General features: G+C 36.9%; 1 protein-coding gene across 1 annotated transcript; it reads right to left on the bottom strand.

The window, feature by feature from the left end:
• Nucleotides 1-2396: 2396 nt before the first annotated feature.
• On the bottom strand, nucleotides 2397-9343 carry LOC106001351 (vomeronasal type-2 receptor 116-like; the record flags this gene model as incomplete). Its single annotated transcript, XM_013036460.1, has 5 exons — nucleotides 2397-3343; nucleotides 3709-3832; nucleotides 4676-4903; nucleotides 7123-7929; nucleotides 9026-9343. Coding segments are annotated over 5 exons (2424 nt in total), but the record flags the coding sequence as incomplete, so codon positions are not given.
• Nucleotides 9344-25795: the final 16452 nt, after the last annotated feature.

Raw genomic sequence — 25795 nt, 5'->3', positions numbered from 1 at the left:
TTTGTCGGTTGTGGGGCTTGAACTCTGGGCCTGGGTGCTGTCCTTCAGCTCTTCAGCTCAAGGCGAGCGCTCTACCACTTGAGCTACAGTGCCACTTCCGGTTTTCTGGTGGTTTATTGGAGATAGGAGTCTCCCGGTCTCTCCTGCCTGGGCTGGCTTTGAACCACGATCCTCAGATCTCAGCCTTCTGAGTAGCTAGGATTACAGGCGTGAGCCACCAGCGCCCGGCTCCACTTTCACAGTTTTAATTCTGCCAAACTTTCAGAGGATATAGTTTCATTTTCTGGTTCCCGCCAATTTGTTATTTTGTAGCTTTACTTTTTCACTGTAGATGTCTTTATAGATCTTTTGATATGTTTTGAGTAGTAGGTAATTGTTTTTATACAGGCAACATTTGAACGTATGTATGAAATCAACTTTGGTTTCATCTTTCATTTCTTTTATTTTAGTAGATTTTAAAATTAGTTTGTTCCAAATAGAAAAGAGAGATGCTATTTTTCCAATCTAAATAGATTGATTTTCAAATTTTAGTATTACTTTAAATTTTCACTAATGTATATATATGTTTTTTCTTTTTTATATACCTTTTATTATAAAGATATTGTACAGAGAGGTAACAGTTTAAAATGAATTTTATGTTAGTTTTAATTGGGCACATAAATCTTTTATCCAAATGCTCTTGTGTCCATTATAATTTATTTCCTCTATATATTTAAATTATATTAATGATCTCAGATATTTTATTTTCATCCATAGATATGAAATCCTTAATAGTTGGTAGAGTATATCCAAACCTTTTGATAGGTACAAAAAATAAGACAAAAATATAAGGCATTTGATTTCCAATACCATAACCAAACATACACCTCCCCTGCCCTCAAGGAAGATTAGTAAATCATGACCCAAGTGCCAAATCCAGGCTGCTTCTCATGAATAAAGGTTTATTGTAACACACAAATTCATATGGCTACATGTTCCTTGTTCCCTTATTACTTACTTCTGACCATCGATTTATCCATGAACTCCTCCTTTATATGGCATTTATTTCTCCTTGTCTCATCCATGAAAGCTTGCTTCAACACATCAATCCAACCATGGATACATGCTTTTCATTTTTTCATTTAAGAGAAAATGTGTTGTGCAAGTTTTCTGAAATCGTTAAATAGCATGCCTTCAACAAAAGAACATGCACACAATAATTTTTGCCTACACATTGTTATATTTTCAACTAAAATTTAATTTATAGAAAGCTATAGAACTTACATAGCCATTTATTTATTAGAAATATAAACGTGAGAAAAAGTTCCAAGTCAGCCTGGGTAGGATCACTTACTTCCAATAAGTGATCGGAGACCAATGGAACTATGGTTCAAGTGTTAAAGAAAGCATGAATGAAAAAGTAGGCCTTGAGTTGAAGCATGCATAAATGAATTTAATTAATATCAGAAGGAACATGTAATGAACACTAGAAGAGAAAAGAAATGAGTGCAATTGTGTCCATATGTTTTAAATATGTGATTCTGTAAAAGTAGTTTAGAACCGATAAAATCAATGTATTAAAATTATAAGTAATGCTTCCTTTTCAAATTAAGTCTGAAATGTGACAGATGAAATTGTTCAAGTTAAGAGATTTCCAGAAGTGATAACATCACAATAAATAATCTTATATATATATATTTAATATTTTAAAATCTGTGTGTCAAATTAATAAAGCCTGACTAATCAACAATAAAATAAAAAGAATATCGATGCTTGAAGGGGCTAACTTTTATGCATTACATATTTTAATCTTAGGAGAAAATTTAAAAATCATACTCTTAAATCAAAGTGTATTTTCTGTAACAGATACAAGTCATTGCAAATTTGTATGAGGGAAGTAGTGTGAGAAGGAAGAGAAAGACAGAGAAGATAGAGAGAGACAAAGAAAAAGGCACACCAGAACAGAGGGAAAGGTCCCACAAAAGAGACTCAGGATAATTTCAGAACGACAACATGTGAGTAGAAATAAACAAGTATTGAACAAAACAATATTTAAGAATGTTAACAAAATATGCAAATTCGTGAGGAGAAAAATATTAATGAAATGGATTGGAGGACTCTAAAACATGGTGATGTGCAGACTTGAAGGTAATGTGCATAAAAATGAGACAAGTTATTGAAAAAGACAGTAGTGAAATGACATTAATAAGAGGATATGATAAGATTAATCACAGATTGAATAGGAGGAACTAAAAATATAGAAGCAAAATTCCATTTTAAATGTTGATCCCCATCACTTGTATCTACCAGTACAAGGAAAATGTACAATAGACCCTTATCTTTGAAATAAAATCTCATAATATAAACTGCTACAAGAAGAGATGATTACTGTAAATTTACATCAGATCGTCTGTACACTAATCAAACCTCTGAGTTTTATCATAAGAATGCATATTTCTCCTACTATGTTTTTTATCCCTAAAACGATATGGAGAATTTTTATTTGGCATTAACAAGATGTTGTAGAACTTTGGAACAAATATGCAGCCTAGAAGCCCTGCACTGGAGACCAAGATGGAGAAGACCTCCACTGCCACCATGACCTTCCCCTTGGCACTGTGGTAGACAGGCAGGAAGGTGAGCCACACACTGCAGAACACCAGCATGCTGAAGGTCAGAAACTTGGCTTCATTGAAGGTGTCAGGCAGGTTCCTGGCCAGAAAAGCCACAGTGAAGCTGGCCAGGGCCAGGGAACTCAGGTATCCCAGGACACAGTAGAAAGCAGTGATGGAGCCCTTGTTGCACAGAATGATGATATGGCCATGTTCAGAGTGTGCGTCTGTGTCAATGAAGGGAGGAGAGGTTCCCAGCCAGAGTCCACAGAGGGTCACCTGGATCAAAGTGCAGAGGGGGATGATGAAGTTAGGAGCCCCAGACACCAGCAGCCACCTCATCCTTCTTCCTGGAGAAGTGGCCTTGAAGGCCAGAACCACAGTCACCGTTTTAGCCAACACTGTGGAAACAGCCACAGTGAACACAACCCCAAATGTGATCTGCTGCAGGATGCAAGTGACTGTGTTGGGATGGCCAAGAAAGAGCAAGGAACAGAGGAAACAGAAAATGAGTGAGATCAGCAAGATGTAGCTGAGAGTCCGGTTATTGGCCTTGACAATGGCACTGTCTTTGTGTTTCACAAACACTCCAAGAACAACAACAGTTAGCACAGAGAAGCAAAGAGCCATGCATGCCAGAGCCATGCCCAAGGGATCTCCAAAAGCCAGGAAACTTGCAGCTTTCAGGAGGCACTGGTTTCTCTGTGTGTTGGCATACTGATGATCTGGACACTTCACACAATGCTCCATATCTGGTGAGAAGTGTAAATTACTATTAGTTCTTGTTGTGAACTTCTTTTTCTTCAAAGAATTTAAGAAATTGTTCACTTCTGTGATATTCTTAAAATAACACCATTTACTCTCATAATCGTATTTTTGTTTCTTTTGAGAGCACAACCACCTAGTATTTCCATCTCCTTTTGATTTAGGTATTTTTATTCAAGTTTTTTTTTCCTTCAATGACTCTCACACGTATTGAAAAGGTATGCATTGGAGTGTTATAATAATTGAACCAAAATTTTTGCTGCAGTCCAAATATATAATTTTTGCATTGATTTTTTTGGGTTGAGGACAACTAGGGTAGGAGGAACAATTTCTTAATAAGTCATAGAATTACCTGTGACATTAGCAATCTCATTCTCTGGGCAAGGAGTACAATCAAAGCAACAGGTAGCCTTCTCCTCCTGATGAGATTTCCTAAATCCGGGACCACAACTCTCACTGCAGATAGAGTGAGGAGTCTGAGGAAAACCATGGATGTGTCAGTAACAGTTCAGACTTCTACCTAACACTTCACAGAGTCCATTGTTTTAACTAATGGATTACTAAACAAAATGTTCCTATGCAGATAAGCGCAGTCAATTAATTGAATTCTGTTATAGAGTCCTTATTCCATAATTTGGAAATGCTTATGTGCTACAATCTTGATTTCAAGCCTGTTGAATCATTGTGAAGTTTGGGATATTTCAAAGGTGGAAGTAGTGGTGAGAAAGTAATTCCTAGTGTACAGCCCTATGGTATTTACTTCAATTCATATCATACCTTACCTCCTATTCAATTGAGAATAGAAGAAGCAAGACCTCCTTTATGTAGTGTTATATGAACCTCAGGCCCATGGTATCTTCTTCATTTTCCAGTCGCCATGGGGTAGTAATATTCTCAGAGGTGCATTTGAGGACCCCTTTCACCAATGATGGTTAAGCAGCATGCCAATTAACCATTAAACCAATCTCCACAGAAGGAAGCAAAAGAAACCTTTCAACCCTGGAAAGCAACTCACAGGTATTCTATCGTTGTGTTATAACTCAAGATCTTGGTCCCAGATTTGAGCTTTTTTGCTCAAGGTAAGCACTCTAGTCCTGGAAACATAGCTAACTTCCAGATTGTTAGTGGTTAAATGGAGTTAACTGTCTCACTGATTTTACTGTTTGGGCTGATTTTAAACCATGATATTCAGATCTCTACTATCTGAGTTGCTAGGATTATGGGAGAAAGTTGGTGGCACTCAGCCATGTATACACTAAAAGAGACACTTTTGCTGATTTGTGTGTTCTTAAAAATTATTTGGATTAGATCTAACCCACCCCTGTAGTTCCTATGGTCCACTCTACCAAATCTTCAGATAAAGACAGTTGGTTGCCATGTAGAGCATATGGAGAAAACTCTCCTACTTTCACTGCAAGTTCAAGGCCTTCTGGAAAGTTCCAAATATTCAGAATGTCATACTCTGGCTCCAATTTGCTTTTCTCATCCCAAATCACTTGATCTCCAGCAGCATTGTAAAACTGGTTGTTTTTCAGGAAAAGGTGCAGCTAAAAGAGAGACATTTTATGGTGAAGTACATCTCAGAGTTAAGACAGAAAAGGAAGTAAGAAAGCTCCTGATTCAATGTTGTAGCTATTAATATCCCAACCTCATTCTTCAATGAAATAGAAGAAGCAATCCAAAAATTCACATGGAACAATAAAGTCCTCCAATAGCAAAACAATCCTTAACAGAAAGAACAGTGATGGAGGAATATCAATACCAAATTTCAAACTCTACTATAAAGCCATAGTAACCAACACAGCTTGGTACTGACACAAGAACAGAACTGATGACCAATGCCATAGAACTGAACACACAGAAATGAACCCACAGATCTATAGTCACCTAAATTTCAATAAGGGAGGTAAAAAATAGAATGGAAGAAATACCGCCCTTCAGTAAACGGTGCTGAAAAATCTGCTTAAATATCTGTAGAAAAGTAAAGCAAGATCCTTATATATCACCCAGCACCAAGTCATATCCAAATGGAACAAAGACCTCCAAGTAAAGCAGACACCCTGAAAACTTTTCAGGAGGGAATAAGAGAAACTCTAGGCTTCCTTGGCACAGGCCGAAATTTTGCTCTTTTTCTTTTCTTTTTTGGGGAGGTCCAGTCGTGGGGCCTGAATTCTGGGCCTGGGCGCTGTCCCTAATCTCTTAAACTCAAGGGTAGCACTGTACCACTTGAGCCACAGTGCCACTTTTGGCTTTTTTTCTGCTTATGTGGTGCTGAGGATTCGAACCTAGGGCCTAATGCTTGCAAAGCAAGAACTCTACCTCTGAGCCACCTTCCCATCCCCCGAAACAAAAGAAATCAAAGAAATGTTTAACAAATGGTATTCCCTTAAATTGCTGAGCTTCTGCATGGCTAAGAACATAGCTAGCAAGATAAACAGAAAGCCCACAGTTTAGGAGATCTTCAATAGCAAGAACCTCATATCTAAACAATACTTAGAACACAAAATATTAAATCCCCCAACAGCAAATCCTCAAAGAAACAATTTCCTCATTAATAAGTGGGCCAAAGTCTTAAAGAGAGTCTTCTCTAAAGAGAAAATAACAATAAGTAATAGATACATGAAGAAATCATCATACTCTCTGGCCATAAAAATTGCAAATCAAAACAACATTGAGATTGCACCTCACCCAAATCATAATAGCTATAATCAAGAAATCTAATAACATCAGATGGTGGAGGGGATGTGGCCAAAAGGGAACCCTATAGCATTGTTGGTGGGAGTGCAAACTTGTTCAACTCCACTATGGAGTTTCCTCAAATGATTCCACATAGAGCTCGCCTATTACCCAGTAATACCACTTTTAGGCATTTACGCAAACAATCATAAGCAAAGCCATACTAAAATTATTAGTACAATTATTCTATCATTATTCACCATAGCTAAGATATGGAAAAAAACCAGATTCCCCACAAGAAAATGAGATGTATGTATGTGTATATATATATATAGTGGAATTCCATTTTATGTCTGCATCAGAAAGAATGACATTGCCCTATTTGTTAGAAAATGAAAAGACATAGAAAAAAATTTTAGCTGAAGTAAGCCAGGCACAAATAAACATAGGTCCCATGGTTTATGTTTTTGCAATAACTAGTATACATCTAGCAGAAATGTAAAAAGATATGTACATTTGACCTTACAATATGATGCTAAGCAAAATGTACCCCAAGTAGAGACACAAGAGGTTTTAACATTTTTGCTGTTATTTTTAATGTACTTATAATGTAGTATGTGATTTTTTCATTGTAATTGATTCCAGTGGTCTGCATCTTGTATATACATTTTTCTAATATGGGGAGGGGAAGGGAAATAACAAAATAATAAAATAAAGATACAGGCTGACCCATTGTATCAATGAGATGTACAAGACACTGTTGAAAATGAACTTAATTTGGGGTGGAGGGACTGAGGAATAGGGAAGGTGGGGAGAGAAGGGATAGTAGGGCAGAAACAAACAAGTTAACAATGCTTGATAGGAAATGTAAACACTCTGTACGGTATCTTTGCAATAAAAACATATATATATAGTAAGAAAGAAACCAAGGTATGTATGTCTTTTGATTAAAAACACTTACATAAATGTGTGTATATATACGTATATAAATACATGGGTATATGCAGAAATTTAGAAATTCATAGAGTGAGAATCCTCTCAACAAGAGTCTTTGCTAATGGTGTGTGCCCTCCAAAGGAGAAATAAGTACCTGTGCAGGGGAAGGCACTCTTCCTTTCCTATTTCCCACTGTGTGAACTTCTGTTTGAAGAAGAAGCATCTCATGGAGAGCCTGGGCCACAGCATACACAGCATTGTATATATTATGACTATATCCAGACATAGTCATGTCAAAAATATGTCCAGGCAACCAATCCAAAGAAGCGTCATGAGGACAGTTGTCCCATGTTGCACAGTCAGACTCAGCATCTGAGCAATTAAATGACAGAAACCACAGCCTAGCAAGGAAAAAGTCTTCTGGGTATTTGGAAGGATTAACTGCCTTGACAAAATCTGTGAATCCAGAAACATCTACATGATGGTGTGTAAAAATAAGAGGTACATGCAATGAGCCTAGCATGAAATATCTCGTTTTCATGGTGAAATCCCACTGTAAATTCATGACACAAACTTTGCCTTTTATTAACATTTGCTCAAGACTCAATACTATAATTATTAGGGAATCTTTATCACTGTATACGATGAGTACACTTGCTGAAGAATTATTGATCTTGTTATAAGCTGCCATGACTCTTAAAAAATGTGATATGTATTGACTTGAGACGACTAGCTCATAAGCTACACAAACTCTGTTTTGGGCCATCTCTTCTTTCAATTCAGCCAGAAACCATGAACCATTCTCATCCTGTGAGGTCAACAGTCCCACCCAGTTCCAGTTGAAGTAAAGCAGTAAGGAGACAATGGCAGTGGCTATTGATGTGTCCTTTGGGGCCAACTGATAGAGTGCAGGAAACTTGTTATGGTCACTCAAAGCATGATCAAAAGGCCCAAAGGTAAACTAAAGGGAAAGAAAATTCATGAATGAGGAGATTTCCATGCAACAAAATCTCAGGCTTGAAGTATGCTAAGAACCAGTTGAAGTAGGTAGAAGATAGTTTTGTTGTTTTTGAAATGATAATTTAATTATTTGTAAAATGTCTGTTGATCTTTTTCAATATCTCTATCAACACTTTCCATCTATATCAACCCCAATAATTCCCTGACTTTCTTAATTCTATTCCACATAGGTACTTTGAATATTAAGTTGTTTTTCCAATCTATCCATTTTTTTATTCATCTCTCATTTTTCCTTAACATCTATTCCATGAGACAGGGTGTAATTCATCTTTCTGCTGTTCTTTTTTATACTGTTAGTAGAACAGAAAAGTTAAACCATAGTGTTCCATTCCTACGTACAGCATATTTTAGTCAGATTGATAATGTAAGTATGTAAATGGGTATGTGCATATTCCATATTTGCTTCCCATTATATATTCATATTTTTGATGTAACATTCACATATTAGAGAACATTTTTACCCTTTCTTGTTCTGATGCTGACTTTTTAATTCAACATATATCTTCCCAGGTGTGTGTGTGTGTGTGTGTGTGTGTGTGTGTGTGTGTGTGTGTGTGTGTGTGTGTGTGTGTGTGTGTGTGTGCATGATTACGTGCATGCCAATAGAGGGATAGAAACACATGGCCTGTTGCACTCTCTTGGCTTTTTTCTCTCTAGACTAGTGCTCTACCATTTGAGTGCTCCTTGTTGGTTAATTGAAGATACAAGTTTTCTGAGTAGCCTAGCTTAAATGTGTGAACCAAGAATACCCTGTTCAACATATCTGCACACTGCAAAGTCGACTTGCATTTCCTCATTTATTAAAAAAGTTATTAAGATAGCTTGAAACAATAAATTAGCATTTGTCTGTTTGAACTCTTCCAATCTTCTTTTCCAAACACTGGACTATATATATCCCATGATCTTTGAGTATTTATTCTTTGATATTACAAAATTAAATAGTTTTATGAATAGAGTCTCTTCATTTCATCTTCTTTTAACACCTGAAATTGCACCAATTAGACATTTTTATAAACTTCCCCACCTCCCACCCTCACCTGTGGAAATCTGTAGAGTCCCAGCAATGTCCCAATCTGGTCAGATGTTATTCCTGAGGGTCCTGTAAGTACTGCTGTAGACCTCCTGTCTCTCATACAAGAGTAGTTTGGAATCTTGTATTTTCCAAAGAGCCAAATGAAGGGATTTTTAAACATTGTCCAAGCTCTGAATTCTACATTATAGATATCAAGTCCCAGAGTCATGTTATGTAAAAGAACAGGATTTTTGTTGATTTCCTCAACAGCAAAAACCAAAGCCAAAACAAACTGATAGTTCTTGAAGATCCTACATAATGAGCATAGAAATTGAAAAGGAGTATTTCAAAACTTACGACTTTGCTGTATTGAATTCTTGCTTCTTTGCTAATGAACATATTATAACATTAACCTCAAGGAGGAAGGAATGTGAACATGTAGTGTCTTATACTTCTATATTGTACTAGGTAAGAACATGAAGGGAATTTGTCATGAATAAGATTCAGAAACTTATTTAAGACGAGATAGAGTGAGAGAAAGGCACTTTCCCCCCACTATCACATGGACCACTGGAAAAAGCAGTTGTCCATTGTATTAGGTTTTCTTGAGATAGCAAATATTCTCTTGCCTTTATCATAGAGCAACTAGGTCCATCTTTGTGAAAAATAAGTTTATGTTATGTGTTCATGTGGCAGGGCAGTCTAACTATCAAAAGTTCAATTTAAGAGCAACTTTTATAAGCAAAGTGTTAGCTATGAAAGATTCCATAGCAATGTCTTCTCACAGACCCAATCTATTGAACAGTTCTTCATGAAATATCAACCAGAACATGAGCTCAAATAAAGGCGAGGGAAGTTTATTTTTATTTATGTACAAAAACAAAAGGTATGCATTCAACTCCAATGAAATCATTATGGTGAGGGGAACCTCAAATACAGTGGATGAGGAAAGAACTGTTGCAATCTCACTTCCAAGCCCACCATGGTAAAATGCAGTGATGACTACTCTCTTGCCAATATATTTAGTTTGATATACTAAAATAAAGTAGAATGGAAGACACAGGATCAAAATATTTTAGTTTCTTTCTCTGAGTTCTGTGTGTGTGTGTGTGTGTGTGTGTGTGTGTGTAAGGGTTTGTTTGTGTGTGTGCATATTCTATAGAAATTAATATAATGAAATCAACTGGCATTGTTTTAAAAGGAAACAATGGAGGCATGATGGAAACACAAATGAAAGTATTAACTTGTTCAACGTATAGAAAAATACATGTGAAATAAACATAATAAAAGACTATCATGTGAGTAAAATCTTCTAAACAGAAGAAAATATTGAGCTTGTAGAAAAGTTGATTATACATACACATATGGAGGAACAAACTGTAAGTAAGAATGAAGATGTATGAAAATGGTTTGTAAAACTTGACAAACCATTTTCCAAAAATCTCATAATACTGTTTTCCAAATTTAGCAAATGATTGGGAATGCCCAAAGTTTTAAATGCCTGATTAATAAGCAGTGACAGAATTTCAAAATCCTAGAGCAGAAAAGGATAAAATGTAAGTTACCTAAATATGAAAGGATCATCAAATCTCTGATCTAAAATATACATCAAGCTGCCTAATGATGAAGTTCTCACAAGTGAAATATAAATACAGGGTACATTCTCTAGACTAGATCAGAATTTGGAGACATTGCACATAGCTCTGCCCTTGTTTCCTAAACTGCTGACTTGTCAGTAAAATATGTAAGAGTCAGGAGAATACGTTAGTATTACATGTTTTATAGTATTGACATTATTTACAGTATTGATGATAAAATACTGAACTTATCCACCAGGAATATTTCATGGAAAATAAATATCCTTTGGTAATGAAGGAGGGATTAAGCTGTATCCAGACAAGCACAGATAAAGAATGTAACTCCTGCAGACATTTCCTAAAAGAACTATTAAAGTAAAAATTTCAGACAAAAAGACAGAACCATTAATGGCCAAGGAAAAGATCTAAGAATATATACCTTGTATCCTGTCAATACAATAAAAGTAGAATTCAACAGGAAAACCCATCAGAGAAAAGACTCAAGCTCATGGAAAATTAACGAGTCATTACTTAATAACTAGTAGCTCTTCAAACATCCAAGAAAAGAATACTGCAATTTTCTCCAACTTCTTGACATTCAGAGCTATAAATTTTCCTCTGACTACTGTCTTTCTTATGTCCCATATGAAACTCAAATCTCATTGAATGATTCAACCCTGGCTCTGAGAAAAGCAGGACAAAGCCAAACCCTAAGTTGTCAGAAACAAAATAAAATAGACAGAATAAAATAAAATAAACAATAAAATAGACAGAAATAGATAATAAAAATAAATCTGAAATCAACAAATTAGAGTTAAACAAAACCACAGAAAGGATGAACACAGCAAAAAGCTGGTTCTTTAAAAAAGTTAACAAATTTGACAGACCCTTAGCAACTTCGACTAAGAAAAGAAGAGAAGACACACGAATATGACTACAGAACTATCAAAGATTCACATTATTGCTAGGGAATACCCCACAAACATTCATGCCAGTAAATTCAAGATTATGGGGAAATAAGGAAGCATCTCTAGAGAACACTGATAGTCCCAAACTTAACCAAGAAGATTTAGCTTTAGTAAATAGACCCATAACAAATAATGCAATTGGAATAGCAATAAAGAACCTCTTGTCCAAAGAAAACTTAGTACCAGATGTATTTTAGAGCAGTATGTTATAAGGTCTGCCTTGGGGAACTCACTCTCTTACTCCACAAACCCTTCAATGATAGAAAGGGAAAGATCACTACCAAGTTCATTCTATGAAGCAAACATAACACTCATCCCAAGACCAGATAAGAACCCATAATATAAAAGAGAACTATATATCCATTTCTTTGATGGACATAGATACAAACTTCTAAACAAATTACTAAATCATACTTTATTATCAAATGGGATTCATTCCAGGATTGGAAACCTGGTTCAATTTATGCAAGTCAATTAATGTAAATCATTACATCACCAGAAGTAAGGAAAATAACCACATGATCACCTCAATAGCTGCAGAGATGTAATTTGATAAGAGTCAGCACCCCTTTCTAATAAAACCTCTGGGGAAACTAAGAATCCATGGGAGGTTCCTCAATATAATAAATGCTCTATATGACAATATAATGCCAGCATTGTATTTAATGGAAAAACTTTTAAACCATTCCCTCTAGAATCAGGAATAAGACGAGGATACCCCTCTTTGCATTTCTCTTCAGTATAGTTCTGGAATTGCTTCCAAGAGAAAAGAGGGAAGAGGAACTCATAAAGGGGATCCAAATAGAAGAAAAAGTAAAGCTATCCCTATTTGCTGATGATACGATCTTATATTTAAAGAATCCTATGGATTCCTAACCCAAGCTATTTGAGTTGATTTAAAACTTTGGCATAGTAGTGGGTTATAAAATCAACCTCCAAAAATCAGTTTCCTTCCTGGGTGGGCTGGTGGCTCAGTGGGAGAGTGTTGCCTTACATGCATGAGGCCCTGGGTTCAATTCCTCAGCACCACATAAGCAGAAAACAAGGCAGAAGTGGCGCTGTGGCTCAAGTTGTAGAGTACTAGCCTTGAGGTGAAGAGCTCAGGGACAGCACGCAAGCCAAGAGTTCAGGCCCATGACAAGAACCCAGAAAAAATTTAAGTCGCCTTTCTGTGTGCCAACAATGTTGAAATCAGAAAGAAACATCATTTGTAAGAGCCTCACAAAAATAATATACTTTGAAATTAACTTCAACAAAGATGGGAAAGATCTGTATTGTGAAAATTTTAAGACTCTCAATTAGAAATTGAAGCATACTTAAGGAAATGGGAAAACATCCTGTGGTCCTGATTTGGAAGAATTAATATTTTGAAAATCACAACTGTGCACAGAGGAATTTACAAATTAAATGCAATAACCATTAAAATCCCAGAAACTTTCTTCAAAGAACTAGAGATATCAATCCAAAAATTCATATGGAATACGGAAAGACCCAGGACAACAAAATCAATCCATAGCAGAAAGAACCTGGAAGAATATCTATATCAATCTTCAAGTTTTATTTCAAAACCATAGTAAGAAAAATAATTTAGTACTGTCTGAAGAATAGACCTGAGGACAAATATAATGGAATAGAAAACATAGAAACAATCCCACAAACATATAGCCACCTAATATTTGATAAGGGAGCCAAAAACACAGTTTGGGAGAAAGATACCCTCTTACAGAAATGGTGCTAGAGAAATTGAGTATCTATATGCAGAAAATTGTAGCTAGCTATGTATATAACACCTTGCACCAGAATCCACTCTTAATTGGATAAAAGATCTCAAGGCTGGTTTTGCTGTAAATAGTACAGAAAGAGTAGGAGAAATCCTAACCCTCCAGAAATGGAGTAAAACTTCCTAAATAAAGATCCAGAATCACACCAAATCAAAAAAAAAAAAAAAAAGAAGAAAAGGACTGGATAAATGGGATTGTATCAAGTGAGGAGTTTCTGCCTAGCAAAGGTCATAGCTAACAAGATAAATAGCCCACAGATTGGGAGAAAATCTTCATTTGCTACACATCAGATAAAAAACTCATATCTAAATTATACATAGAGCTAAAAAAATTGACACCCACCAAAGGAACCTCCAAAACTCAACAACCCAATCAATAATTGGGAAAAAGGCTTAAAGAGGGACTACTCAAAGGAAGAAAAAACAATGGCCAACAGACACATGAACAAGTGTTCAACATATCTGGCCAAAAGAGAAGGGCAAATCAAAATAACACTGAGATTCTTCCTCACTCCAATTAGAATAGTTTTTATCAGGAAAACTGACAACAAAAGTTGGCAAATGTATAGTAATCAAAACAGCTTGGTACTGGCATAAGAACAGGCCTCAGGATCAATGGAATAGAATTGAAAACCCAGAAATGAACCTACAGAACTATAGCCATCTAATCTTCGATAAGGGAGCTAAAAAAAATAGAATGGAAGAAAGACAGATTCTTCAGTAAATGGTGCTGGCAAAATTGGTTAACTACTTGTAGAAAACTAAAGCTAGATCCTTATCTATCACCCTGCACCAGAATCAACTCCAAATGGATCAAAGACATCAGAGTCAAAGCAGATACTCTGAAAACAGTACAGGATGGAATATGAGAAACCCTAGGTCTCCTTGGCACAGGCCGAAATTTTCTTAATAGAGACCCGGAAACACAACAAATCAAAGAAAGGTTGGACAAATGGGATTGCATGAAGTTGCAGAGCTTCTGCATGGCAAAGGACATAGCTAGCAAGATCAATAGAAAGCCCATGGATTGGGAGAAGATCTTCACAAGCCGTACAACGGACAAGGGTCTCATATCTAAAATATATTTGGAACTCAAAAAATTAAATCCCCCAACAACAAATCGTCAAAGAAACAACTGCCCAATAAATAAGTGGGCTAAAGACTTAAAGAGAAACTTCTCTGAAGAAGAAAGAAGGATGGCCAATAGACACATGAAGAAATGCTCAACCTCCCTAGCCATAAAAGAAATGCAAATCAAAACAACATTGAGATACCACCTCACCCCAGTTAGCATGTCTATAATCAAGAACTCTAATAACAACAGATGCTGGAGGGGATGTGGACAGAAGGAGACCTTACTTCATTGTTGGTGGGAGTGTAAACTTGTTCAACCACTTTGGAAAGCAGTATGGAGGTTCCTCAAAAGACTTCACATAGAGCTCCCCTATGACCCAGCAATCCCACTTTTGGGCATTTACCCAAATGTTTACAAACAAGACCACACTAAAGCTACCAGCACAACTATGTTTATTGCAGTATTATTTACCATAGCTAAGATATGGAACCAACCCAGATGCCCCTCAGTAGATGAATAGATCAAGAAAATGTCGTATATATACACAATGGAATGCTATGCCTCCATCAGAAAGAATGACATTGCCCCATTTGTTAGGAAATGGAAAGGCTTGGGAAAAAATTATATTAAGTGAAGTAAGCCAGGCCCAAAGAAACATAGGTCCCATGGTTTCCCTTATTTGCAATATCTAGTATATGTCTGAGTCAAGCAGAAAAGGTCAGATAATGTGATGTTAGAAAAATGATCCCTTAGATATGTACTTTAATGTATTTTTCTTTCCTGCAATTGTTTCTAACGCATTTATAAGATTATTTCTTTGTTACTTTGTATGTCCTTCCTCCACAGTATAACCCCTGCTTTCACTATATTTGATGTCGGTATAATCTGTGGAGGAGATGGGGAAAAATAAGTGTAAGGATACAGGTGGACCCGTTGCAACAATGAGAAGTACAAGTTGTCATGTCGAAAATGAACTTTACAACTTTGGTGGGGGGGGGAGGATTAGGTAGGGGGGTGGGGGGAGGATGGGAAGGGATGGGAAGGGGAAACAAAGGAGGAGGCTACGATGCTTGATAAGAAATGTACTCATTATCTTGCCCATGTAATTGTAACCCCTCTGTACAGTATGTTCCCCCCAAAAAAAGGTGGCAAATGTGTCCAAAATGGAATCCTATAAAACTGTTGGTGGGAATGTAAATTTATTCAACCACTCTGGAAAGCAGTATGGAGGGTCCTTCAAAGATTGAAAATAGAGCTTCCCTATGACCCAGCAATTTGACTCCTGGACATTGATCCAATGCATCACAAACCAGTTCACACTAAAGCCAAAATCACAATCATGTTTATTGCAGCATTGTTTACCATAGCTAAGATATGCAATCAGTGTAGATGACCCTCAATGGAAAAATAGAACAACACAAAGTGGTATATATACACAATGGAATACGGACAGAAAAAAATGATACTATACCATTCATCAGGAAAGGGAAAGACTTCAAAAAACTATTTTAAGCCACATTAGGAACAGCAAGAGAAATACAGGCTATATGTTTTCTCTCATTTTCTGTAATTAGGATATATCTATAAATCTACAATTAAACACACTGAATAAATTGAACATATATATATATATATATATGTATACATACACACATACTGGTAGATTAAATTTTATAGCACCCTAGACTTTAACATACAGAGGCCAAGGGAGGATATTCAGTGGAGTGGTAGACAAGGACTCGATAGATGTGTATAGATGACCATGTAAAATAACATATTATGAAGTGAACCCCAGGAAAAAGAAACAAAAGACTGTTTTACTTGTCATTGTTGGTGTTTGTTAGTCTCTTTACCTTTTGTTTTGTTTGTATTTGGGAGGATAAGGGAAGGCACATAAACGGTGGAACAAGGATAAACAAGTACCACAGTGATACTCACTAGACACTAAGTGGAAAATGAACTGGCCATCTTGTCGGTGAAGACAGGAGGAAAAGAGTGGGAGAGAGCGAGGGAAGGGCAGACTTAGTATAAAAGAACTGTCCTCATTACACATTACTTAGCTCATGTAACTAACCCTTCTGTATATCAACTTTACACTAAAAATTTTAAAAACCAATTAAATAAAATAAAATGAATAAACAGATCCATCTCAAACAATGAAATTGAATTGGGATTAACAAACCTCCCTTCTAGGAAAAACTCAGGCCCTGATGGCTTTACAACTGTGTTCTAAAAAACTTATAAAGGAGAATTATCAATTATTCTCAAACTCTTCAATGAAATAGAAAGTAAGGGCACACTATTCATTCTATGGAAACCAGAGAAGTGCATGTTGAGAAAAGGAATTTCAGATCCATCTTCAATATGAAAATTGATGTGACAGCTCTCAACAAAATACTGGCAAAAAGAAGCCAAACACTGATGAGAAAATTCATATACTCTGATGAAACTCGATTTGTCCCAGGAATGCTAATCTGGTTTAACATATGTCAATTAGTTAACAAATTATAGCACATCACCAGAACAAAGGGAAAGAACCAAATGATCATCTTGATAGGTGCAGAAAAAGCCTTTGATAAGATACAACATTCCTTTGTGATAAAAACTTGGAAGAAGGTAGGAATATTTGGAACATTCCTCATTATAAAAAAGTTGTATATGACAAACCTACAGTCAGCATTATGTTCAATGGTCATCAAGTAAAGCCATTTTCCCTAAAATCAGTAACATGATAAGGAAATCCATTCTCTCTGGTCCTTTTCAACAGAGTATTGGAATTCCCAGCAAGAGTGGTAAGCAAGATAAAAAGCACTTACGGGAACAAATGGGGAAGCAAGAAGTAAAACCATCCCTTTTCACAGATGTCATTGTACTGTACTAAAAGGACTCCAAAAACTCCTCCCCTAAGCTTCTAGAATTGACCTGGAACTTTGGCCAAATACCTAGGTATGAAATCAACCCCTAAAGAATTGCCCTTCTTTATGCTGTTGACCAAGGCTGAAATTAGAAAAGCAACATCATTTGCAATAGCCTCAAAATTATAAATTACCTGGAAATTAAGCAATAGGTGAAGGATCTCCATAGTGAAAACTTAAATGTTTGAAGAAGGAAATTGAAGAAACTTAAGTAGCTGGAAAGATATTTTATGCTCCTGGATTAGAAAAATTAGCCTTGTGGAAAATCACAATACTACTTAAAGCAATTTACTAAGTCAATGCTATATCAATAAAAATCCCAAAAGTTCTTAAAATAGAGAAAGAAAACAATCCAAAATTCCATGGAGAATAAAACGACAATGAACACCAAAGCCATAATTAGCAGTCAGAACAGTGTTGGACAAATAGCTTTATCAAATTTCAAAGTCTATTACAGAACCATAGTAATGATGACAGGTTGGTATTGGATAAATGGTAGCCCTGAGAATCAATAGAACAGAATGGAAGTCCCAGAAAGGAACATAAAAACCTATAGCTATCCGATATGCAGTAAAATACCCAAAACTATAGGCTGAAAAACTGATACCGACAAAACTGGACATTGATGTATAGAAAACTGAAATTACATGTCCATACATCATCTTGCACCCACATCAATTCAAAATGGATCTGCAATTTCAACGTAAAGCCAGAAATCATGAAACTTATAGGGAAGAGTAGGGGCAGTGTTGGGCTCATAAGAACAAATCAGAATTTCTACAGAAACTTCCAGGATCAGAAAAAAATGAACAACAGAATTGATAAATGAATGTACATCTAACTTAAAAGTTTCTGCCCTGCAAAGGACATAGGTAACTAGCTTCATAGAAAGATAATCACAGAATGGGAGATTTTCATTTAACTAGCTATCCATCAGAGCAGAGCCGCATATCCAAAATATCCTTCAAGCTCAAAATATCCTTAAAGCTCAACAAATATACTTAGCCCTTAAAAAAACAACAAGCCAAGCAATAAATGAGCTAATGACTTAAAGAGAGATTTCTCAGAAGAAATAAGAATGGTCAATGGACACATGAAAAATGTTCATCATCCCGGGTCATAAAGGAAATGAAAATCAAAACAACACTTTCACCTAGTTAGATTAACCATTATCAAGAAAACCATAAGAAATGTTGGCAAGGATGTGTCCAAGAGGAACTCCACTTATCTGCAAGAAAACTTTAGTGGATACATATTCTTATTTGTAGTCAATAGCATAGATATAATGTTATTAACCCAGACCAGACTTTGTTTTGTATCTATCTGTATAGCTAATTAATGCCAACTGCTTTAACTATACTACCCAATGTGTCTATATTAGCACCTTAAGACAAATACTCAACTACATTTTGGGAAATTAAGAGAATGAAAATCATCTGAATGTGGGTAAATAGTGGGGAACACAAAGAATAAGGTAAGCCAGGCACTAGTGATTCATGCCTGTAGTCTTAATTACTGAAGAGGCTGAGATTTGAGAATTGTGGTTTGAAGCCAGGTTGGGCAGGTATATTTGTGAGACTCTTATCTCCATTTAACTACCAAAAAGTGCCACGAGTGGAGCTGTGGCTGAAGTGCTAGAACACTATCCTTAAGCTAAAATATTCAGGGACAGCGCCCAGGCCCTGAGTTCCCAGGAACAGCACAATAGAAAGAAAGAAAAACATACCAATGGCATATAAGATAAAGACATATATCTTATACAGCATGGAAGAGAGTAATTGATATTCTGGGATCACTGCTCTTAATTGTGGGCAGCTATCCCAGTGTATACTTGTCACACCAGCACTTGAAAAACAAGTGCAAATGATAGACACAATAACATTTTCAGACAGTTTGCTAGAATTTCTTGACTCTGTACAGTCATTTTCATTTCTTATCTTCTTTAGTATAGCCAGTTATTAATGAGACTCTGTTACGGATAAAAAGGCAAGAACATACATGCACATAAATAAAGTAGAACTCATCCTGGGGATATAATATTCTCCTATAAACGATGTTTATAATGCTATCCTGTCTGATAAGGCATATGTTGTGCAATATATCTGACATAAAACAGAACCAAGGTTTAGTTTGAAACAGTAACTACTTTCCTACAGTAAGCAACTGTGTGTTTGTGAGAGAGAAGAAAGAGAGAGGGTGGGGGAGGGAGGGAGGAAGGGAGAAAGAGAGACAGAGACAGAGAGTCCCACAGAATGAAATAAGTTCCTGGACAGTACCTTTGAGCTTTTTTGCGCCAGGCTAACACTCTGTCACTTCAGCCACAGCTTTACTTTCAGCTTTTCGCTGGTTGATTGCAGATAAAAGTCTCACAGATTTTCCAGCCTGGGCTGGCTTCAAACCTCAATCCTCAGATATCATGACTATGAGTATTTAGAATTAAGGGCATGAGACATCAGCCTACCATAAGAAATTTTATCACTCTACTCAATATACAGGTGCTATTAAAGACAATTTCTCACACTACTAGCCTGGGAAGGAAGAAAATGAGGTTTCAGCATTTTAGTACAGAACCCATGACAGTTTTATTGCAATAACATCACTTCATTTTCTGCAATGACTGCTGAAAAGGAGGAAATACAGGCATGCTGGAGTAGAGTGAAGAATTTACTGACTTGTAAAGGACAAGCTACATAGAAGGAAAAAGACTTGTTTCCTACTACGGGAAGAAAATCACTCAACAGTTGATGTAAAACAAAATAATGAAACTGAGCTGCTCCAGGTGCAATAGGGATGGAGGTCAATGAAAAGGGACAGAGAACATTGATATGTACACACAGAGTTCCCTCATCCATCCTCAGAACAAAAGAGAAAATGGGAATAAAATGATGCATTACTTACAGTGTATACTCTTCTTGCCTGGAATCTTGACTCTTACTATGATCTATTTCCAAAGTGTTGAGAGGGAAAAACCCAGCGATTTTCACATCTCCATCCATGTGTGCTTGGTGCTTCATGGTAGAGAAGCATCTAGTGCCAGACAAGGACCTGACCAGGAAGGGAAGTTGGTGAAGAAGGAGTGTGAAAATCAAATAGAACATTCCTGAAGCATCTCCCAGAATTCCAAAAAGTGAAGCCCATATATTAGGCATGTGTCCTATATTTTAAAATATGTATGTGTGCCTTTTTATTGATGGAGATTTACACTATAGTTCCATTTTCATCAAAGCCTCTGCTGAGTCCCCTAAAGTAATATGCAATACTGTTCCCTGAGGCTCTACATCTGTGGCCTTCATCCAAGAGACAAATATGAGTTGGAAAATATGTTTGTGGATTTGCCTTATTCACCCCAGGTGCTATGATTTTATCCAAGACTACAGATAATAAGGCCCCAGAGATGGAGTTATCTTGGAAAATTGTTGGTGTATCGTCAGTGTCATGAAACTAATTCCATGAAAGCCATTTGGGGTGGTGCAACTTATCGCTTCAGAGGTTTCCATGTCCTGTGCATGGTGAAAAGTCCACACAAAGTCTATGCCTATGAGATATCAACTAAAGTTCTGAGACATCTTTAAGTATCTTTTGTAGGGCTGGTTTGGTGGAGATATATTATTTGAGTTTTTCTTTGCTATGGAAGGTTTTTATTTGACCATCAGTTATGAAGGAGAGTTTAGCTGGGTACAGTATTCTTGGATGATAGTTGTTTGTCTTTAGGGCATGGCATACATCATTCCAGGCTCTTCTTGCTTTAATTGTCTCTGCTGAGAAATCTGAGGTGATTCTAATTGGTTTCCCTTTATAGGTGATTGATCTTTCTCCTTCACAGCTTTAAAGATCTTTTCCTTGGACTAAATTGATCCTGTGGGGATTAAAATGTGACACTGGGATGTCTTGTCCTGGTCTGGTCTATTTGGGGTTCTAAAAGCTTCTTGTATCTGAATAGGCCTATCTTTTTGTATGTTTGGGAAATTCTCTGCTAGGATCCTGTTAAAAAAATTTGCTAGACCATTAAGTTCTGTCCTTAGGTGCTCCTCTACACACATTATCCTCAGATGAGGCCTTCTGATGGTGTCTCCAAATGTTGAATAGATCTGTCATATTTCTTGGATTTGTCTTGGATTGTTGTATGTTCTTTCTTTATAATATCTAGGCTGTCTTCAGTCCCCGAGATTCAATCTTCTGCATGGTCTAACCTACTGTCAAGATTTTCTACTTTGCTTTAATCTCTTTCCTTCTAATTGGTTGGCTTTGATGACTTCCAATTCTTTGTTGGAGCTTTGTTTTAGATCTTGTATGAACTTCTTTACTTCCTTAATTTGGTGTTCAGTGTTTACACAGACAATGTCTATTACAGCCACAGATACTGGCATTTTTTAATAAGAATTCCACGTGCAAAGGCCTCCAGAAATGCAGACATTTACTCATGCCTTGGGAAGCAATGATGTTGTTGAAACAAGCAATTACATGATGAAATTGAGTTCCACTTTTGCATTCTGAAGTTTACCTTCATACATGATGCACTGGGTTGAGAACATATGGTAGTAGAGGGAATTCTTCTGTATCACAAACATAAATCAATATCAAAAGAAACTCTATGTTTTATACTTATCACCATATGTTAAACCCAAATTCCATGCAGAGACTTCAGTGGTACTGGAGAATAGTGATTCTTCAAGGAAGTGAACATACTCTACACTGTGCTGCAGTGTTGGATATGTATTTTGTACACTTGTTCACATTCGCTGGGTATCAGAAAATGTAGGAGGAGGACTGGGAAGGTGACTCAGTTGTAGAGTTCTTGCCTTGCATGTGTGATGCACTGGGTTCCATTCCTTTCTTCATGCCAGGCATCCATTCACTTGTTTCAACACATCAATCCATCCATCCACCATCTTCATTCCTTCATTGAAGGGAAAAGAGGGTTGGGTATGAAATTTCAACTAAGAAGAAAATAGAAAGGAAAACATAATATTTTGCAAATGCTCTAAAATTAAATATTCTCCCAACAAATTCACAACAAACAATGAGGATTCAGTATTTTACACAATTATATAAACTTGTATCTAAGAATGACACTGTAAAATAAATAACAAAGATACAAAAATCTCAATAGAATCTGGTAAGAATTTTGAGGATATTTTGATTACCATTTGAGAGAGTTGCAACATTGTCATTTGTTCAAGAGCAAGCCCTCCAAGAAAGATCATGCACAAAATATTTTGCCTATACATTGCTATTTTTCAACTAAAATTTTAACTAATAGAAATCAATAGTCAGTTTTATTGTCATTTATTTACTAGAAGTGTAAATGTGAGAAGAGTTTTGAAGTCTTCCTGAGCAAGAAAACCCATGAGACTCTTATTTCCAATTAAAGATGCAAAAGCTAGAAATTGAGGTGTGGTTCAAGGGAAAAAGGATGAAAATCCTAGGGAGAGTCTAGGCCCTATGTTGAAGCATGCCTAAATACATTTAATTGATTTCAGAAGACACATGTAGTGAACATTGGAGCAGAAAAGAAATGAGTGTAATTATGCCTATATGTCTGTAGAAATAATACAGAACACACTAAGTCACCTGATTTGAAAAAATAAGTAATGATTTTCTTATCATATTAAGCATTTTGACATGCAACAGAAAAAAATGTTCATGTTTCAACAGATTGTAAGAAATGGTAACATTCCAAGAAATAATCTTTTGTACACTTAGCACACAAATTTCTATGTACCAAGTTAACAAAGTGTGATTAACAGCGATAAATCGAAAGGTTATGTCTAGCCATGGTTGAACAAACTATGATGCATTACAGACTTTCATCTTAAGAGAAGAGTCAAAAAGTCTTCTACATTGTAATCTTAATCTGAAGAGCTTTTTGTGTAGTATATACAAGACATTTCCCACAAAATGAGGGAAGCAGGTTGAAAGGGAAAAGGAACTGAAAGAAGGAGTGGAGAGTTGCAAAGAGAGAAACAGAGACAGATACATGGATAAAGGTCCCACAAAAGAGACTCAAGATTATTGAAAAAAGGAAAGGTGTGAGTATAAATATACAAGCATTGAACTAAATAGTCTCTAAGATCATGTTCAAAGGTGAAACTTTTTTGCGAGCCGGTCGGGGGTCCGGTTGTGGGGCCTGAACTCTGGGCCTGGGCACTGCCCCTCAGCTCTTCAGCTCCAGGCTAGCACTCTACCACTTGAGCCACAGTGCCACTTCTGGCTTTTTTTGCTTATGTGGTGCTGAGGAATCAAACCCAGGGCCTCATGCATGCAAAGCAAGCGCTCTACCACTGTGGCACCTGCCCAGCCCCTCAAAGGTGAAATTTGTGTAGAGAAAAACATAATTGAAATGGATTTGAGGACTATGCAAGAAGGTGGCTCAAGTGGTAGAGTGCTAGCCTTGAGCTGAAGAGCTGAGGGACAGCGCCCAGGCCCAGAGTTCAGGCCCCACGACCGGACCCCCCCAAAAAAGATAGGAAGTTAGTATATTTGAAAATTTAGAAAAATTATTGAGAAAGACAGCAGTGAAAAGAAACTGAGAAGAAACAGTAATATAATTAATTGTATATTATGTAGGAGGAAGCAAAATTATACAAGAAAAATGCATATTCAAATAGTTACCACCACTATGTGTAATTAACACTACTAGAAAAATGAGCAATACATTCTGATTCATTAAAGTAAGAATTCCACAGTACATACTACTATAACAGTGGAAAATTAATATAGAGTTAGATAGAATCTAAATACTAAGCACCCATATGAGAAAGTCATAAGAAATCTAATTTCTCCTATTATGTCTTTTATCCCTGATGCCATGCAGAGAATTTCTATTGGACATTAACAAGATGATGTAACATATTAGAGAAAATATACAGCTAAGGAGCCCTGCACCAGAGGCCAAGATGGAGAAGACCTCCACTGCCACCATAACTTTCTCCTTGGCACTGTGGTAGACAGGCAGGAAGTTGAGCCACACACTGAAGAACAGCAGCATGCTGTCAGGAACTTGGCTTCATTGAAGGTGTCAAGCAGGTTCCTGGCCAAAAAAACCACTGTGAAGCTGACCAGGGCCAGGGAGCCCAGGTATCCCAGGATACAGTAGAAGGCAGTGAAGGAGCCCTTGTTGCACAGAATGATGATGTGGCCATGTTCTGAGTGTGCATCTGTGTCAACGAAGGGAGGAGAGGTTCCCAACCAGAGTCCACAAGACAGTCAGCTAGATGAAAGTGCAGATGGGGATGATGAATTTAGAAGCCCCTGATTCCAGCTGCCACTTCATTCTTTTTCCTAGAGAAGTGACCTTGAAGGCCAGAACCACAGTCATCATTTTGGCCAGCACTGTGGAAAGAGCCACAGTGAATACAACCCCAAACATGATCTGCTGTAAGATGCAGGTGACTGTGTTGGGATAGCCAATAAAGAGCAAAGAACAGAGGAAACAGAAGATGAGGGAGATGAGCAAGATGTAGTTGAGAGTCTGATTATTGGCCTTGACAATGGCAGTGTCTCTGTTTTTCACATATATCCCAAGTTCAGCAGCAGTTAGCATAGAGAAACAGAGAGTCATCCAGGACAGAGTCATGCCCAAGGAATCTCCAAAGGCCAGGAAACTTGCATCTCTCAGGAGGCACTGATGTTTCTCTGTGTTGGCATACTGAAGTTCTGGACATTTCACACACTGCTCCAAATCTGGTGAGAAGTGTATACTCCCCTGAGTTCTTGTTAGGAACTTCTGTTTCTTCAAAGACTTTAGGAAACGGAGGAAATTGCTATCATAAAATATTTTTGTTCTTTTTTTTGTTTTGGGTCCGGTCTTGGGGCTTGAACTTTGGGCCTGGGCGCTGTCCCTCAGCTCTTCAGCTCAAGGGTAGCACTCTACCACTTGAGCCACAGTGCCACTTCTGGCTTTTTTCTTTTTGCTTATGTGGTGCTGAGGAATGAACCCAGGGCCTCATGCATGCAGGGCAAGCGCTCTACCACTAAGCCACCTTCCCAGCCTTATTTTTGTTCTTTTCCCAACCATAATATCTTCTGATTTCCATCCTCTTCTTTATTCAGGTCTTTTTTTAAAGTGAAATCTTTTTCCTTCAATGGCTATCATATGTATTGATAATGTGACAGTTGGGCTACAGTAATATACTAACAAAAATTTTCTATACTTTTTCTCATTCTTATGAACAGAACTGTTGAAAATTAAATTATACACCTTATGCTTTCCTACCTGTCTCCATAAAACATTAATTTTATTACTGTGGGATATTATCCTGGCAATCATGTCATTATGTTTGTCTCGCCTGATCACCTATGAAACGGCAGGAACCGTATCCACTCTTGGACACACTATGGTCATGCTCATTCTTAAACTGAATCCACCTTTATGACCGCTTGCACTGTGCCAAGACCCATTCTGGGCATTGAGAAATAGAGATATCCCAGATCCTTGATTTCTTTGTGGGTAAAATGTAACCTTTAAAATGAACACTGTC

Source organism: Dipodomys ordii, unplaced genomic scaffold (genome assembly GCF_000151885.1).
Source record: "Dipodomys ordii isolate 6190 unplaced genomic scaffold, Dord_2.0 Scaffold288, whole genome shotgun sequence".
Taxonomy (NCBI): Eukaryota; Metazoa; Chordata; class Mammalia; order Rodentia; family Heteromyidae; genus Dipodomys; species Dipodomys ordii.
The sequence above is the reverse complement of the archived record's forward strand: the minus strand, read 5'-3'. Positions and strand labels throughout refer to the sequence as shown.